Here is a 17,467-nt window from a genome sequence, read left to right as displayed (position 1 = left end):
AGGAAGCCACCCTACTGCGGGGACTTGGGTGGGGTGTGGTGGGGATCTTTGATAGGGGCTTTCCCTTGGTGAGGGGGCGGGGAGGCCCACCTCCCCGCCGGCCTCCGGGCCTCCTTTAGGGGTCTGCCCGGGGTGCCAGATACAGAGCCGGGTTTGGAGGAGGAGTGGTATGTCTCTCTGGCCTTGGCCTCCCCCGCAGGGGTGGAGGGGTCAGTGCACTTCCTGTCCTCGGCTGTGACGGCACCGCAGGTTGGCTTGGCTTCCTTGGGGATCGGTGAATGCTGTAACGTGGGGGTGTCCTTCACTCGCTGGCAGATCTCGGCGTAGGAGGGCTTCCTCAGCTCCTATAAAAAATAATTAGGACGTAAAAACCTTCTGGACACAAAGTTTTCTTTTTTTATCAAACGTACTTGGCAAACATCTCAAAAACTGAATCTGTTTGTAATTGCCAAACAAGAACTTAATTCATAACCTTGTACAAAAAAACACTAATTTTATGGAGTGGGGGGAGATTTTTGTTGTTGTTTTGTGGTAAACAAACAGAAACCTCCAATAACTTGAGACAGAATAACAAACCATGCTTGTTACTGGGGAGGCTCCAGTGTAGCGGGTTCTGCACAGGAAGGTAGGAATTTTTAACTAACACTCAATAAAATAATAACAGAGGTTTGAGCAACTCATCTCAGTCATAAATTTAATCTCAACAAGGCATATCCGGATTCATGCGCAATAATCCAGGTGGAACAATCCAACAAAGTTAAGTCAGGTCCTGAACGGTTTCTTTTTGTTCGGATTAACTTTGTTGGATTTTTCTACCTGGATTATTGAGCAGGAGTCAGGATGTTTTGAACCACTCTGGCCATGGCTGCCTCAAACAAGTCGGTGGGGGAGAGGGCGGACCCCAGGAACCATCTGAGCACCATCAAACTGGTTGACACACCATTTGAAGGTGCTATTTATAAGACTGAGTTTGTTGCAACTCCTCCGACTGATGAAGTCTTTTGGATGAAAGACAAAATGTTTCAACAACAATAAACCGTCCAGAGGTCCTGACTTAACTTTGCTGGATTGATGGAGATACTTTCAGATTCAACAGCTCAGGCAACGGTCAGATTTGATTTAGGGCACACGAACAGTTTTTAACAACGGTCTGAACAAAGAAAGACCGTCTACCAACTATATATATATATATATATATATATATATAGGTCCTTCTCAAAAAATTAGCATATTGTGATAAAGGTCATTATTTTCCATAATGTAATGATAAAAATGAAACTTTCATATATTTCAGATTCATTGCACACCAACTGAAATATTTCAGGTCTTTAATTGTTTTAATACTGATGATTATGGCATACAGCTCATGAAAACCCAAAATGCCTGTCCCAAAAAATTAGCATTTTTCATCCCACCAATGAAAGACAAGTGTTTTTAATACAAAAAACGCCAACCTTCAAATAATCATGTTCAGTTATGCACTCAATACTTGGTCGGGAATCCTTTTGCATGAATGACTGCTTCAATGCGGCGTGGCATGGAGGCAATCAGCCTGTGGCACTGCTGAGGTGTTATGGAGGCCCAGGATGCTTCGATAGCGGCCTTAAGCTCATCCAGAGTGTTGGGTCTTGTGTCTCTCAACTTTCTCTTCACAATATCCCACAGGTTCTCTATGGGGTTCAGGTCAGGAGAGTTGGCAGGCCAGTTGAGCACAGTAATACCATGGTCAGTAAACCATTTACCAGTGGTTTTGGCACTGTGAGCAGGTGCCAGGTTGTGCTGAAAAATGAAATCTTCATCTCCATAAAGTTTTTCAGCAGATGGAAGCATGAAGTGCTCCAAAATCTCCTGATAGCTAGCTGCATTGACCCTGCCCTTGATAAAACACAGTGGACCAACACCAGCAGCTGACATGGCACCCCAGACCATCACTGACTGTGGGTGCTTCACACTGGACTTCTGGCATTTTGGCATTTCCTTCTCCCCAGTCTTCCTCCAGACTCTGGCACCTTGATTTCCGAATGACATGCAAAATTTGCTTTCATCCGAAAAAAGTACTTTGGACCACTGAGCAACAGTCCAGTGCTGCTTCTCTGTAGCCCAGGTCAGGCGCTTCTGCCGCTGTTTCTGGTTCAAAAGTGGCTTGACCTGGGGAATGCGGCACCTGTAGCCCATTTCCTGCACACGCCTGTGCACAGTGGCTCTGGATGTTTCTACTCCAGACTCAGTCCACTGCTTCCGCAGGTCCCCCAAGGTCTGGAATCGGCCCTTCTCCACAATCCTCCTCAGGGTCCGGTCACCTCTTCTCGTTGTGCAGCGTTTTCTGCCACACTTTTCCCTTCCCACAGACTTCCCACTGAGGTGCCTTGATACAGCACTCTGGGAACAGCCTATTGGTTCAGCAATTTCTTTCTGTGTCTTACCCTCTTGCTTGAGGGTGTCAATGATGGCCTTCTGGACAGCAGTCAGGTCGGCAGTCTTACCCATGATTGCGGTTTTGAGTAATGATCAAGGCTGGGAGTTTTTAAAAGCCTCAGGAATCTTTTGCAGGTGTTTAGAGTTACGTCGTTGATTCAGATGGTTAGGTTAATAGCTTGTTTAGAGAACCTTTTCATGATATGCTAATTTTTTGGGACAGGCATTTTGGATTTTCATGAGCTGTATGCCATAATCATCTGTATTAAAACAATTAAAGACCTGAAATATTTCAGTTGGTGTGCAATGAATCTGAAATATATGAAAGTTTAATTTTTATCATTACATTATGGAAAATAATGACCTTTATCACAATATGCTAATTTTTTGAGAAGGACCTGTATATATATCTAGACCTGCAAAAGTTACCTGCAGGTTCAAACCTCTGTGATTTTTCTTGTTAAAATTAAAGCTGACTGAGTTTCACAAGAACTAAATTAGTTTCTCGTAATGGAGAAAAGTTTTCTTTGTGTTGGGTCAAAGTAAAGCACAATGTTTAGATTTAAAACAAACCTTGAGAGACTAGTATTTGTGTGGGCTGTAATACAACTTGCAGGAAGCGTGATAAATTGAGTTGTTAAAAATCAATATGACACGGCGAAGGATTCTGATTCAATTAATTTGCTCACTTCAGCTCATGACTCATCGATCTGTTGGTGATCGAGGGGTCTGAGAGGCGACACAGATTAATGCAGGTGTGAGGTGAAGGAGGGGAGCAGAGAGGTCAGTTCAGAACGTACCGTTGCAGCTCCATTGACCTGCACTGATTTGCTCGCGGTGGACAGAGTGCCGGGAACTCGCTCCACAGATTGCTGCACCTCCTTTGGCTTGACCTCCGTCGCCTTCACCTCCCTGAAAATTCAACAGAGAGGACATCAAAACACCTGATAAAGACATTTGATCTCCCTGGAAAAGACTGCAGAAGGTTAAAATCACAGTGTTGCTCTTACACAGAGACAGAGGGGGCGGGGCTGTGAGGCGAGCTGGGAGCCGGGCTCGGAGCCGGGACCGAGGTCGTGGTTGTTGGCGAGGGTTGGAAGCTTGGGGTCAGTGGAGAGGTGGAGGACCGGAGAGGCTCTTTGGGACCCACTGGGGACAGAGCTCCGCTGCTGCTGGAATCGGCGCTCGCATTCTGAAACACAACCCGGTTCATAATAAACTACGGTACAAAATCCAACTCAAGAGTTTGGTTTAAACCGCTGTATCTGACAGGAAATACACTGAACACTCATTAATGTACGTGCTTGAAATAAATGAAATAACTTGATGCTGCCGTCAGTGTTTACCAGTTCCTTGATGGTTCCGGCCGCCTCCTTGCTGGCCAGTCGGTTTTCAAACACGCCGTCGGTTTTGAGCTGGCCTGCTGCTCCTGGAAGTGGAGGGAAGCTGGAGAGGCCGAGCTCAAAGTTCGGAGACGGGGGTTTGGGGGGAGGAGGAGGCGACTGAGGAGTCGCTCTCTGTGTGGCAGCAACAAACAAAGTCAGCACTAAACTCAGAGAAGATGATTAAAGAAAAGCAACGAACTCGTCTGTCATCCAAAATGGCAGACGAGACGTCTGGCAGCAGTTCACAACAATCATCATGACGACATTAACAAGAAGGTCATCCTGATGATCGTTTCACACTTTATACAAAATGGATGAACTTAAGACCAAAACGGTACTTACTGTAAACTTTTCATCCCTCTTTTTCCTAGAAGCAGAAACATTTTTCCTTTAAGACAAAGAACATCTGAATTTACAAACATCCCTACCGTAGTAAACCGTGACTTCACCGTAGACCGTAAGCAGCTCCGAGCTCTTACTGTACATTTATGAGTCTCGGTGATTCTTTTAGAGAATTAGAATGTAAAAAAATTAAGATCTAAACTAGGCTCGTCACATTAACAAATTTTGCTGGGTGATTAACTGTCTTGAGAAATTATTGCGATAAACGATAATATTGTTCGAAATTTGACAGTGATTAGTAATTATTGTCAAATTTAAGAAGAAATATTGGTTAAATTGTTTTGAATGCAGTACCTTTTTTGACCACCTGAAGGCAGTATAAGACTGAACCAAAGGATGGATAGTGAGGGAGCGAGCAGCGTGTCTCTTTAAGAAAAATGGGAGGGAGGCCTCTTGACGTGACATGAGCTGTCTCTCCTTCCTTTTTTTGGTTCTCAAAATGGCGGACGCTCGGTGTGGTTTGAGCTCTTTAGCGTAGCATTTTTCACACAAAGCTTTTAATTAAAAAAAAAATCAGCAAACAAGTTCTCGGCTTCCTTTTGCAGAGAAAAACAACTTTTTACACAAAGGCACGAGTTTCAACCGTGAATTGTGGAGCTTTGACAAGACGGAGGTTTTTTCCTGAGGTCGGCCTGTTAGCTTAGCTTGTAGCTTAGCTTCTCAGTTTAGCTGCTTTTAACGATCCAAAAACATGATTTTGGATCGTTAAAACAGATTTTAAAGAGAAAAGAGAAAGGGAGGGGTCAGTGAAGAGCACCGGAGTTGAACCTTTCATCATCCAGTGTCTTCAGTAGAAAGAGAGACACGAAGAAACGATAAAGCCGATAAATGAAAATGAGGTCGATAATTTTCATTTATCGTGTGTTTATTTATCGTTTATCGCGACAGGTCCAATCTAAATGTATTCACCCTTTCATAGACTCTCTCACTCTCTTTGTTTTAGGAAATGCAGTAACACAGAACAGGTACAAGGAGTGTTATCGTGTTAAAACCTAGACCGAATGCCACCGTACCTTCCTCGACCAACTCCCAGGAAGTAGTCAGGCGTTGAGGGGTCCGTCACGCGCCCGGTGCCCACGGCATCTCTGCGAGGGAAGGTTGTGGTGGAGGGTAATCTAGCTCTGGGCTGACTGGTGGGGACTCGTGCTTGCGGGCTGCTACGAACCCCGTTGAGCCTCTCACTGGGAAAGGTGGGGAAGAGGTTGGGACTCTCCAGGAGCCCAGTACTGCGGTCTGATGTGGGGATGGTCGGCCTCAGGTGAGACTTACTGTGATTTCTGAGGAGAAAAGAGTATTTGGTGTGAACTGAAGAATAAACTGCAGTCTAAATGATGCATGACGGTTCTCGAGTTCATTTTACAAACTTATTATAAGACTCTATGATTACTGGGATCCTTCAGCTGAGAAACAAACCTGTTTCTGGGTGAGAAGTGTCTGACTGTGAGGGGCGATGTTGCTGGTTTGAAACTATGGGATGTAGTAAATCCATTGATGAACTGGTTATTATGAAATGGAGGAACCTGGAAAATAAAGATATTTAATGTCAAAGAGAACAGGATGCTTTTACATTAAACACTGATGAGAATCAGCGGCAGGACAGGAACGTATTAATAACCAAAGTCTTCTTTTGGACTCAAAAAATAAATAATGTAGTAAATCAAAAAAATTATAGAAATGTGGGTATAATACTGTGTTGAACATAAATTTACTAGATTTATTGACCTGGATTTATTAAGTTTAACAAAACTGGACTCAATATAAATATTTAGTCAAATTAAATTGTTAATAACTTTATTTGATTGCTTTGTTATTGCTGTAGTTATGAAAATCTAAAAATAAACGTGTATTCAAACTTGTCGTTTTCAAACAGAATAAACACTTCATTCATCCCTGGAAGGAAAAGTTTTCAAAGAAAATAATTGAATAAAATCAAAATTAGAACGTAAAGAACTACAAACCAAAATCCTATGAAATTAGACCAGTTTAAAGTGATTTAACAGTTAAAAACATTTTGATTATGACACAAATCCAGGTCAAAATTATTGTAAAATGTTTATGTTTATGTGTTGGGATGATGTGAAGCTGTTCAGCGCAGGGGCAACAGAAGAGAAAACATTTGCAAAAAAATAATATATCTGCCAATGTTGCATTTTATTTTTTAATCTCTGCATCCGTGTTACCATATTTTTTGGACTATAAGATGCATTTAAAATCTTTTAATTTTCTCAAAAATCGACAGTGCACCTTATGTATTAACCTCCTAAGACCCCGAACTCTCGCGTATGTGGATGTCAGGTCCTAGGAGGTTAATTCTGGTTGTGCTTACTGACCTCAAACGGATTTTATGTGGCACAACTGAACAATGTTGAGTTATTGTGAATGAGTTGAATAAAGTTGGACTTATCCGTTTTGTTTCGCTTAATGCACCTTATAGTCCAAAAAATACAGTAGCATAGTATGCGTCAGATCCAAAATTCTGCATTTCGCTTGAGGCTTTTATTTTGAATAAAATTTGTGATTTTGAACATTCCACTTGTTTCCACCTTTGTTTGAAACCATGAAACAGAGAGAGCAGAGCCTGGATCTCACCAGCGTTGGATCGATGAAGCTGTGAGTGGTGGACCAGGCCTGCGGCGTGATCAGGCTGTACAAAGGGAACTGCTGCTGGGGGCTGTAAACTTGTGGGATGTAGTACGACGTGTAGCGCTGCTGAGCGTACAGGTTCACCTCCACCGGCCGGTAACCGTTCTTTGGCATGAAAGTGTTGATTGCGATTGCCTTCGCCTTGATCCTCGCCTGATGGGAGAGCAGAGCGGGAAAATGTAGAGAAACACTCGAGCACATTTATGGTCCAGAAAAATGTGAATTGGTGCAAGTATCAAAAAAAAAAAAAAAAAGGCCACAAAGTTTTATTTAAAAAGTCAATATTTATTCAAACTGGACTGAACTGAAACAAAATTATTTTTAAATATTTGGTCTAAAACAGGTTTCTCTTGAAAATGAGCCGTCGTGACTCAGTCAGGTTACCTGTATAAATCAAGGTCAAATAGGATTAAAATTAGCTGTGTTCACTTGGATTAAAATCTGAAGTTAACTGATTCAAATGGATTAAAAGTGATTAAACTGGTGCGTATGAAACGGAGTTTAAAGTTGGCTGCATTGAACTACATTAAATACTTTTCACAGTACTCACAAACAATAAATAGGTAAACGCGAGCGATGGCTTCAGAATCAATTTTTGAAAACATGGCAACAAAACAAGATCCAACATGGTCCTCAACAACAACAGAGGAGCAGACAAGTAAAATTGTAAAAAATACTAAAATTAAAAAATATAAAAATTAAGCAAAGCAACAATTAGGTGGAAGGTGAACTTCAAACCAAAAATATAAGTAATATATTAAGTTTTGGTATGTTTCTATTAATACATTGCTTTTTCTAAAAAAAAACTAAATAAAACCAGAGACTTAAATATGTTTTATACTATTTACCTTTATTGGTTTCCCTTGGAAAGTCTTCACTTCCTCTCGGAGATACTGATATGCCTTTAGAAAAACAAAAGTAAAACTAATCAGCTTTAGAGAACTCCGATTTGAAACAAGTTCAAGATAAGTCTCCAAATATACCTGCGTGGTGGAAAGAAACCACTTCAGAGTAATTGAAGTTAAATGTTCTTGTTTAACGAAGGTCTTACCTGCTGTGCGTCTGCTTCTGATTCAAAGGTGATGAACCAGTTGTCGTTGTAGGCGAATTCACAGTTGATAAACTTGGGTAAGTTGTCTCCTTTGAACAGGGCTTCAACTTCCTGCAAAACAAAACGTCGTTTTCGTGTGCGAGGCACTGCAAGCTTTTCTAAAAAATGAATAAATACATTACGAGACATCAAAATGGAAGTAAAACTAGTAAAAACTGGCTCCATTTATTAAAATTGTTAAACTCAAAATATGACTAAAATGTTCCACATTTAAAATTCCTGAAGGTTCTTTGACGTTGAATCTAAATTTACATCTAAGGTGTAGTTTGTGCAACAATAAACTGAACTCGCAACAAATTCAACAGAAAATTGTTGCTTTTAACCATTTTTATTATTCTGCTAATTAAAAGTGAAAACTTGGCAACCCAAAACAACTTGACTAATAAGAAGAACCACATGTGATTAACCTCAGTATTTATGAGTCTTGTTTTTTATTAAGTGCTTTAGCAGGAAATCTAAAAATAAAACTACAAAGTTGTCTACATGCTTATGGTTGTATTGTAAATATGAGACTAATAAACTGAAGGAAAAACTGTCGTTGACCGCCCCTTTATTTTGAAGGAACAAAAAAAAAAAAAAAAAAAAAGTTTAGACTGTGGAAAAATCTAATTATACCTAAATTACTCATTTTATTGTAATGTAATTTCTATATTCTCTGTAGGATTAAAAATAAAAAATTGTGTAAAGGTTGGCCCTCTAGTTAAAGTAACATTAATGGATGTCACCATAACTTTCTGTAAACATGTTATATGGTTAAAATTTATAAATGTGCAGCTCCCACACACTTCAGCTCTGAGTCAACTAGAGATGCACGATGGTATCGGCCAATATTAGCGTTAAAGTTAAATATCGGACATCAGCCATTCCATCAAAATAACTCACCAGTATAAAATACACTGTTTTTGTACGACAACCCAGTGACAAGGACGCCTGCAGCGCCACACTGTGGTGCACAACGTGATGACGCCACGTGCACCTACCTGATCTGATCATGGCGGAGAGGAAGAAGTCAAAATGTCGGCAGTGTGGAAGTTTTATTTATTTTTTTTTGTTTAGGATATTGGATTCAGAAGATTTTTGGACTGCGATGAGTCTCGCTACATCGTGCCGTCATTTCCGACGTCATTGAGAAGCTAACAGCCGATAGCACTTGGGTGAGTTTTACCACAGACATCTGGACATCAAGTGTTAGCCCTGTTAGCATGATTGGTCTTACGGCACAATGGATAGACAAAAACTTTGAACTTAAAAAGGTTGTCCTTCATGCACAGGAGAGCAGAGGATCCTGCACTGCAGCTATAGGAACCTGGAACAAGCCTCCACAAGTGAGACAGCATCGCAGGTGACTAATGCTAATAAATAACATTTAACACTTTTCATTTAATATAAGTTAATATGCTATGCATATGTCTGTTACTGAATATATGTCACCAGCTCTGACAGCTGTTGCACAATTTTTGTTGCAAATAAGCCTAAATAAGAGGGCGATGTTCTGACAAAGGAACGTATATTAAAAATATCTACATCAGTTATCGGCCAAATAAGTTTTAACATATCGGCCAAACATCCGATATTATGCTTCCGTAGAGTCAACCATACAGAAATGTTCTAGCACAGGGCTTTTCAACTAAATTGCTCAAAAAAAAAAATAAAAAATACTAAATTGCTCAGGGGCCCACCGTTACTGAAAGTCAAGAGCTCAGGGGCCAGACATCCAGCAGTTATTGTCATTAAGTAAGTTTGTTTTATGGTTCAAATGAAGTTTTATTTAAAAATGAACCTACTGGTGGGCAGAACTGAGCTCATCCGTGGGCCTGATTTAGCTCCTGGGCCGCCAGTTGAATAGCCCTGTCAGCAGGACTTTAGTTAGTGTTGCAGTGACAAAACGTTTTAACAGAACTTGTGAATTTGTCTGGTTTGTTCTGGTGAACTGTTCAAAAGGCAAATTAAGCATGTGGGAAGCCAAAGTGTAGGTAATGGTATGGATAAATGTGGACCATGAAACCGAACCATAAAGAGATCAGTTTATGTTCTGGGTGTGGAGCAGAACCACAGAACAAGAGAACACCTAGTTCTTGTTTGTTTATAACGAGAGGAAAACGGTTCAGGATTGTTCCGTGTCTACAGTCGTCACATGGTGTGCTGCCACCGACCTCTATGGGTGTGCTCTCTGGAACCTCTCGGAGGATCACGATACATCGGTTCTGATTGGGTCGCACCTTCTCCCCCTTCTCATCCACTTGGACCAAAGGCAAAGCTGGAGGAAGTCGCAAGAAACGAGTTTCAGACATTAGCAGCTACTGAAAGAAGCAAAACAATTACTTCGGTACCGGTAATTACAAACTCAATGCAAAGTCATGAAAACCGGTAAAAATAATTCATATGGTCGTAAACAAAATCTGCACAATTTGTCCGACATATAAATAATGATTGTGTCTTTAAATAAATTAAAAATGTTAGTAAATTTGTGAACAGCTGCCAATTACTATGGAAACAGCTGAAGTGACTGAAAAATGTCCAACAATGGCGACGTCCACAGAAGAGACGTTTGGGACCTTTAGCTCCTCTGCGAAGCAGCTACGTCGTTTGTGTTACTTTTGATACTTTAAGTGATTTTCAAATATTTAAAATCTAGTCAAAATGGGAAGATTCAAAGAACTAATGTAACTCATAGCTGGTATTTATTTATTTATACGGTTTAATAAACACCAGCACCTGGAAGTTGTCTTTTTCCATCTCCATTAACCCGTGCAATTTAAACTACAAGATCCTGGATGTGAACAGAGCACCGAGCCCGATAATGAAAGCATGCCTTCGAGTCAGGTGGAATTAAACGCAGCAGTAAATTAAATGTGTACAAATCAAAAGGCAAGCAGGTGGGACACCGCACTTCAACAAGCTCTTCTGGAAAATTTACCTCAACCGCTTCCTGCTTCAAGGAATTATTGTGCCTGATGAGCTTGTTCAGTTTTAACCCCAAATATTTTAGGTGGTGGTTAAAACAGTGAGTAAAATGAGAAAAGCTGAAAGACGAAACTGTTTCGCTCACATCGAAGAATGTCCACAATCAGATCCACGTCAGTGCTGAGCTTTTTGACGTGATCCAGGTTGGCCACTGTCACGATTGGCACATACTGGTCGCTGTCCATCTGGGAGATGAGGTACATGTCACTGGCCAGGTTCTCCCTGACAAAACAAAGACGTGGTTTGTTACGTTTCCGAGCACACAAAGAAAAACGTCCTATGAACTACGAAATGGACCAATATATTTATTTATTAACCTGTATTTAACCAGATAAATCCCACTGAGATCACAGATCTTTTGCAAGGAAGGTCTGGGCCTGAAGGCAGACTAACGTGCATGTTCTTGGTGTGGGGGAGGAAACCGGAGTACCAGGAGAAAACCCACGCAAGCACGAGAAAAACATGCAAACTCCACACAGAAAGACCCCACGTCCAACCGGGGATTGAACCCAGGACCTTCTTGCTGTGAGGCAACAGTGCTAACCACTGAGCCGTGGTGCTGCAAAAATGAAACGGACCAATATAGAAGTCCAAACAAAAATTATGATCTTCTCCCGTGACGTGTGTTCTCCTCAAAGACGGCACTTTTTTTATTAGAGTTCCCTCAAATTTTTCAAACATTCAAGAACACTCAGAGCCACAAAAACAATAAATAAAGTGATCAAATTTGTTTTCCCAATCTTTTGAAACTGCTGACACACATTTATTTTTTAACAAACAGTTTTAGATGAAAGTCTAAGGAAAACTTATTCAAATTGAATTTGAGCGCAGCGTCAAGACGACTTTTCCTATTTAAATTTTAAGACTGGACTTCTGCAACATTTAACCACCTGAACAACTTCATAAACCCTGGCAGGGTAACAGAATTGTGATTTTAACTGCCGTCTTTGTGCCACAGCTCTCGCAGCTCTCTGACTTCACTTGTTGCACATTTGACGGCTTCACTGAGCCTAAATGTTTTCACTAAGTGAAGTAATGTACTGCAGGTTTGCCTGGCTTCAGTTGCTTCATGTAACATCTCGTAGAGCATCTGATCAACAACTGGTGCAGCCCTGGTTTTTTTTATTCAATCTTTATTTAGACAGGTAAATCCCATTGAGCCTCGAGGACTCATTTACTCCTTTACTCATCTACAGGGTCTGTGTTTTGTGGCCTGCCAGTGCAGGCTGAATACTCACTGCAGTTCAGATCTTCTCACAGTAAACTACTGGAATGTGTTAAACGATGTAGGTTTTGTGTGTGTGTGGTCTTGATCTTCCATTTTCTCTGCCACAGAAGTGTAGAGTAAAAGGTACCGGTAAATAAGTTTATTTTGGCTGCTCCCTTCTTCAGGGGTCACCAAGAGTAAACTAGCATGATATTTTCAGACTGACTGATCACAACCAATTCTTTGTATCATCTCTTCATAGTTCTAGTCCTTCAAAGTTCTAAAAATAAAAGCTGCGTGTTGCTTTAGTTAAAATTTTAACTACGTTTTTATTTTGTTCGAAACAGATCTGCACACTGAGGATTGACCAAACGAAGTAAACGGAGCAGCGCATGCAGAAGAGAGCAGAAACATTTGTTTTCTGTTCACACGTGCGGGCCGCCAGCTGTCACATTTCAGCTGTGAGCAGATGCAGTCCCTCGAGGACACAAGCAGCTGAAAACGCTGACGTCACACGAACAACCGCCGACCCTCGAGGCTTAACAACAGCTATGATGCCACTTCACAGAAAAGCTGCATTTTGGGTCTGATTGCAAACAGAAACTACAGTTTTATAAAGATGAGAAACCGGAGACATGATTTTACAATCACTCACAAAACACCTCTTTTCTCCACCTCTGGACTTCTTTAATAATTACTGCGAGCAGCCATTTTTCTTCTTGAAGTCCACGATAACAGCTTCTCTCCATTAAAAGTCAAATGCATCAAATAAAGATGAAAGCTTTTCGTCTATTTCTCTAATAGCCGATTCTCTTTCAGCTGTTGAGGCTGGTTTGAGTCTAAAAAAAAAATCTAACTTTTTAATAATATTATCTAGAAAAGGTGCTAATAATTGTAAATATCTTCTCACACTACATCTTTACACAGCTCAGTCTTTATATATTTTGTTTGTTTGTTTTAACTAGAACGCTTTTTCATCAAAAGTATTCATTAGGCAAACCCACTCGCCTATTTTTAACTTTTTTATTTGTTTATTTGAATAAATAAATAAATAAGCTCACCGGGACAGACAGAACTCGAGGGTCTTTTTCAGGTGCTCCCTCAAGCCCTCCTGGGTGTTGTCAGGCTGAGAATCACTGCCTGTTAAGGAAAAGCAGCTTTATTATGAAATCTGGAGCAAAACATACAAATGAAAAACAATAGTTCAAAGAATATTTAACATGGGGGGGGGGGGGGGGGAGAACTACAGAAAAACACAGAAAAGTACACATTCCTTGTGACCTTACACTTACAACAGAGTTAGAGAGCATGAGACCAACGTACGACCCCTCGGGTCTCCATCACTGAATAACCTGTCTGTCTGATTACAGGTGTTTAACTCAACATCGTATCACTCATGTAATGTCTAACCTCTGAAAACACTCTGACCCTCTCCTGACCAAACAACCAGTCACTAACCAGCCCACCTGTGCACCCCGGCTGCCCAGGCTCGGGGTATTCTGTGTAGGCGGGCTCGGAGCACTCCAGTGTGACGGAGGCAATGGGGCACGGCTCGGCCAGCATTACTGGTTCTGGTGGAGGTTCATCTGGGTCAGCTAGCAGAGGCTCCTTGTAAGCTTTGTCCTCACTGGCTTCAAAGCCTGTCACAGAAAACAAAGGGAGGTTAGAATAATCATTAACTGCAACAAGATGAGGATTATCAATCTTTAATCTAGTAAAGATCTAGCAATATGAAACAGAAGAAAATAAAAAACTAAGGACATTTAACTGATCTGGTCTAAGAGATGATTTCTATATTTGTAAAATAATATTTTAGTAGCGATTTGTCTAACACTTGAAATGTTTTCAAAGTCGATGATAACCACTTAAAATTAAGGAAAACTATGTAAAAAATAAACTTTTTAAGGTGAAGAAAATAATAAATTTCTCTAGTTGCTGCACAGCAAACTAAACCCATACCCGAGTGCTGTAACTTATTAAAAAACTGACAAATCTGGTAATGTTGGGGAAAAAATGATTTAATTATTATGAATTCATGATTCAGGTAAAAAAAAAAAAGTGCCTCAAGAAAACATGTTTAAAAAAAACTACGGTAGACAGATTTTCCATTTAATTAGCATTTCACAATATTTTAAATATATATATATATATATATATTTATCACAGTAGCTAAATGCTACAGGATAGAATAACAGTACTATTTTTTTATTAATAAATCAATTAAAAATGATCATGTAGCCATTTTCTCAAACACACATGAGGGGCCTTATTTCTTTTTTCAGCTTTGTTTGAAATTACTACAAACAGAACAGGAGTCACCATCGTAAAAACAGCCGCGCTGTTCACGAACACTAAATAAAGCTGACATTAGAGTGCCACCTACAACATTTGTAAAGCTTGCAGTCAAGCTGCCATTACCTTCTCTGCAACACAGTTCACACATCCAAGGCCAAGCTTTTATACATCCAGACATTTGCTCTAAAAACTGCAGTTTCTTTAGAGAAAATTACTTATATACGTCTCCAAAAAGGTCACGTAAACACTGAGTCAATATTTGAGGCTTTATGACGCAGACAGCCTGAGCCTCGTCTGCAAACAAGGGGTCATATAAAACACAAAAATGCAAAAACAAAAAAGAATGTTGTTTTATTGTTGTTGTTTATAAATAATAATAATAATAATAATAAAATAATTTAAAAAAAAAGCTGTTTTCTGGCTTTATTTATCCAAATAAATGAAGAAAGAATTAAAAAAAAATCTAATTCACATATTTTTTTAAGACTTCAGAGAAGTTTCTTTCATACTTTTAACTACTTTTCACAGTAAACACAGCCATTAGGGACTGATGTTGAGGTTCCAATAAAATACAAATGCATATACTTGTATATAATTGTGTTAAAAAAAAGAAAAAAGACAACATTGTCTACCTTTGAGATTAACTTACAATAAGTGTAATGAATCAGAGACCACTACATTTTATTAATGGTTCAAATATATGGAGTTAGTTGTGTGATTAATTTTCCATGAATATCCTGGTGAGCATAAAAAATGAAGGAGGCCAAGATGTTAATCAGAGTCAAAGCTGGCTAATCAATAGTTTCTGTTTCTACACCTGTTGCCTCTGCAGTGGCTGCGCTCGTCTGCACACACTGAATTAAACGAGTCCAAACGTTCGTGTCGAGGGAACGGTGACAGTGGCTGGAATATTCATGCATCGTATAAAATTAGACACGAATGCTTAAAGAGGCGTTCTCACAGAACCAGTGTGACAAAGAGTTGAGTGAAGTGGACAGAAAATAATAACCGGTGCTGTGGGTGAATCGGCATTCTGGTGTTTGACCCATTTTAATGTTTCAACTCCACCTGAACCATCAACTTTAAATGAGAAGTGGACTCTTGTCAGTGTTCATCTTGTAGAGACAATACAGCTCTCTAATGCTTTACAACAACAACAAAAGCTTCAAGGGATTTACTTGAAACATTTGTTCTTGTGTTGAGCTGCACGGTTTTTTATCCCAAGCAGAAAATTTGGCCTTTTGTGCTTCTTTTTAAGACGTTTTAATCATGCGAGTGTCAATTGTATTTACCAATTACAATGTTAGGGTGCAGTAACACATCCAGGTATACAGAACAAAAATATAAGCACAACACTTTAACCTTTGCTCCCATTTTACAAGCTGAACTCAAAGGTCTACCAACTTCTATGTACACAATCAGCCACTATCGCTCAAATATTGTTCACAAATTTGTGTAAATCTGTGTTAGTGAGCATTTCTCCTTTGCAGAGATTGCACAGGTGTGGCATATCAAGATGCTGATTAGAGACTGATTGTTGCACAGGTGTGCATTAGGCTGACCACAATAAAAGGCCACTCTAAAATGTGCAGTTTTATCACACAGCACAATGCCACGGATGGTGCAGGTTTTGAAGAAGCATGCGACTGGTATGCAGAGAATAAGGCCTGTTATGTACATAGAAAAAGTCTTAGATGTCTTAGTTCATACATACATCATCTTTACTAGCTTATTTTTTTTTGGAACGCGGGGTGGGGGTGGGGGGGTCACTGGTGCTCATATTCAGCAGCAAGAGGCGTAGGACATGGACAGGTCTCCAGTCCATCACAGGAACACAGAAACAAACAAGACAAACAATCATTCACTCTCTCACTCACATCTAGAGACAAATTAGAGTTGGCTGTCAGTCCAACATGCATGTTTCTGGTCTGTGGGAGGAAATCAAGAGTACACAGAGAAAACCCACCCATGCACAGAGAGAACATGCAAACTCCACTCAGAGAAGGCTATCGGCCGGGATTCGATCCTGCAACCTTCTCGCTGAGAGGCAACAGCTCTACCAACTGAGCCACCGTGAAAAATGGGAGCAAAAACAAGTGTTGCGTTTATTTTGTTTACCTTACTCCTATGTTCCCACCTCCTTTTGGGGGGAACCACCCCCGCCACTTGATATCTTTGATAAGAAAACCGCTTCAAATCAGAGTGCAACATTTCTTTCAAGCTTGAAGAATCTCCAAATTATGACTGTAAGGATAACAATAATCTTTTGTCAATGCCATTCAAAGATCAGGAGTGGTTTATAGAAAAACTCATAAAAATGGATTAAAGTTCATCAGATTGGACAAAGAATGTCCTGATGCGTCATAAACTGAATCTCGAAAGATAGATTTTTTTACATTTGTCAAGTTTTTCCTTTACTGGGTTACTTTATTTTGCCAGTCATGAGTGGAAGTTACAGTAAACTTTACTATTAACCAGCATTCTTAAAGATAGGTAGATCAGTAGCTGCCAAAGTGTTTTATTCGTAGTTCACCTTAGTGAAACAATTAATAGCCGATGCACTTTTATGTTACTCCAAAACAAAGAAAAAGTTACTTTACTAAATGTAAACTTCAACTTGTACACACTTGATTTTGTTTTTGTGATGCAGTACTGACTTATACACATATCGATGGGGATAAAATGGCTGCCACCGTTTACTATTTAAATCCTCTCTGTGGCTTGACTGAAATCACAAATATCACAAATTTTATACTGATCAGTATCAGAAAAGAACAAGGTTGTTTGTTTTAGCCTTGCAAACTTTGTCTGGATGTTGTGAATTACAATTACATATATCCAATTAATTGGTATATGAAGGGGCCAAACATTAAAAACACTAAATATAATCTAGAATATCAAAACACAAGCCCTAAATGAACCAACTGGAATTATTTGCTCTCTGACAAAGTAAAAGCAAACCAGCTGCTGCAGTTTTACGTCTAACTCATCACATTTTCATCAAGCGTACACTTTAATTAAAGTGCTACAACGACCAAAAGAAGT

The 17,467-nt window shown here is 39.9% G+C and overlaps 1 protein-coding gene across 2 annotated transcripts in view; it reads right to left on the bottom strand.

Annotated features, from left to right (window-relative positions):
* The window catches only part of larp4b (La ribonucleoprotein 4B), a 39,287-nt gene continuing 21,820 nt past the window's right edge, over window positions 1-17,467 (bottom strand). Inside the window, exons 4-17 of one of the 2 annotated variants that reach the window (XM_037682425.1) lie at window positions 13,594-13,767; window positions 13,189-13,267; window positions 11,006-11,142; window positions 10,110-10,213; window positions 7,897-8,007; window positions 7,694-7,747; window positions 6,792-6,998; window positions 5,616-5,722; window positions 5,216-5,479; window positions 4,143-4,188; window positions 3,762-3,932; window positions 3,426-3,607; window positions 3,216-3,327; window positions 1-344 (exon numbers count right to left, since the gene is read on the bottom strand). In XM_037682425.1, coding sequence (XP_037538353.1) covers window positions 12-344; window positions 3,216-3,327; window positions 3,426-3,607; window positions 3,762-3,932; window positions 4,143-4,188; window positions 5,216-5,479; window positions 5,616-5,722; window positions 6,792-6,998; window positions 7,694-7,747; window positions 7,897-8,007; window positions 10,110-10,213; window positions 11,006-11,142; window positions 13,189-13,267; window positions 13,594-13,767 — 2,081 coding nt within the window. In that variant the 3' untranslated portion in view covers window positions 1-11. The remainder of the gene's footprint in view (window positions 345-3,215; window positions 3,328-3,425; window positions 3,608-3,761; window positions 3,933-4,142; window positions 4,189-5,215; window positions 5,480-5,615; window positions 5,723-6,791; window positions 6,999-7,693; window positions 7,748-7,896; window positions 8,008-10,109; window positions 10,214-11,005; window positions 11,143-13,188; window positions 13,268-13,593; window positions 13,768-17,467) is intronic. The other variant, XM_037682426.1, reaches the window with a different exon arrangement.

The sequence above is a fragment of the Nematolebias whitei genome, chromosome 9 (assembly GCF_014905685.2).
Source record: "Nematolebias whitei isolate Nwh7 chromosome 9, NemWhi1, whole genome shotgun sequence".
NCBI lineage: Eukaryota > Metazoa > Chordata > Actinopteri > Cyprinodontiformes > Rivulidae > Nematolebias > Nematolebias whitei.
The sequence above is the reverse complement of the archived record's forward strand: the minus strand, read 5'-3'. Positions and strand labels throughout refer to the sequence as shown.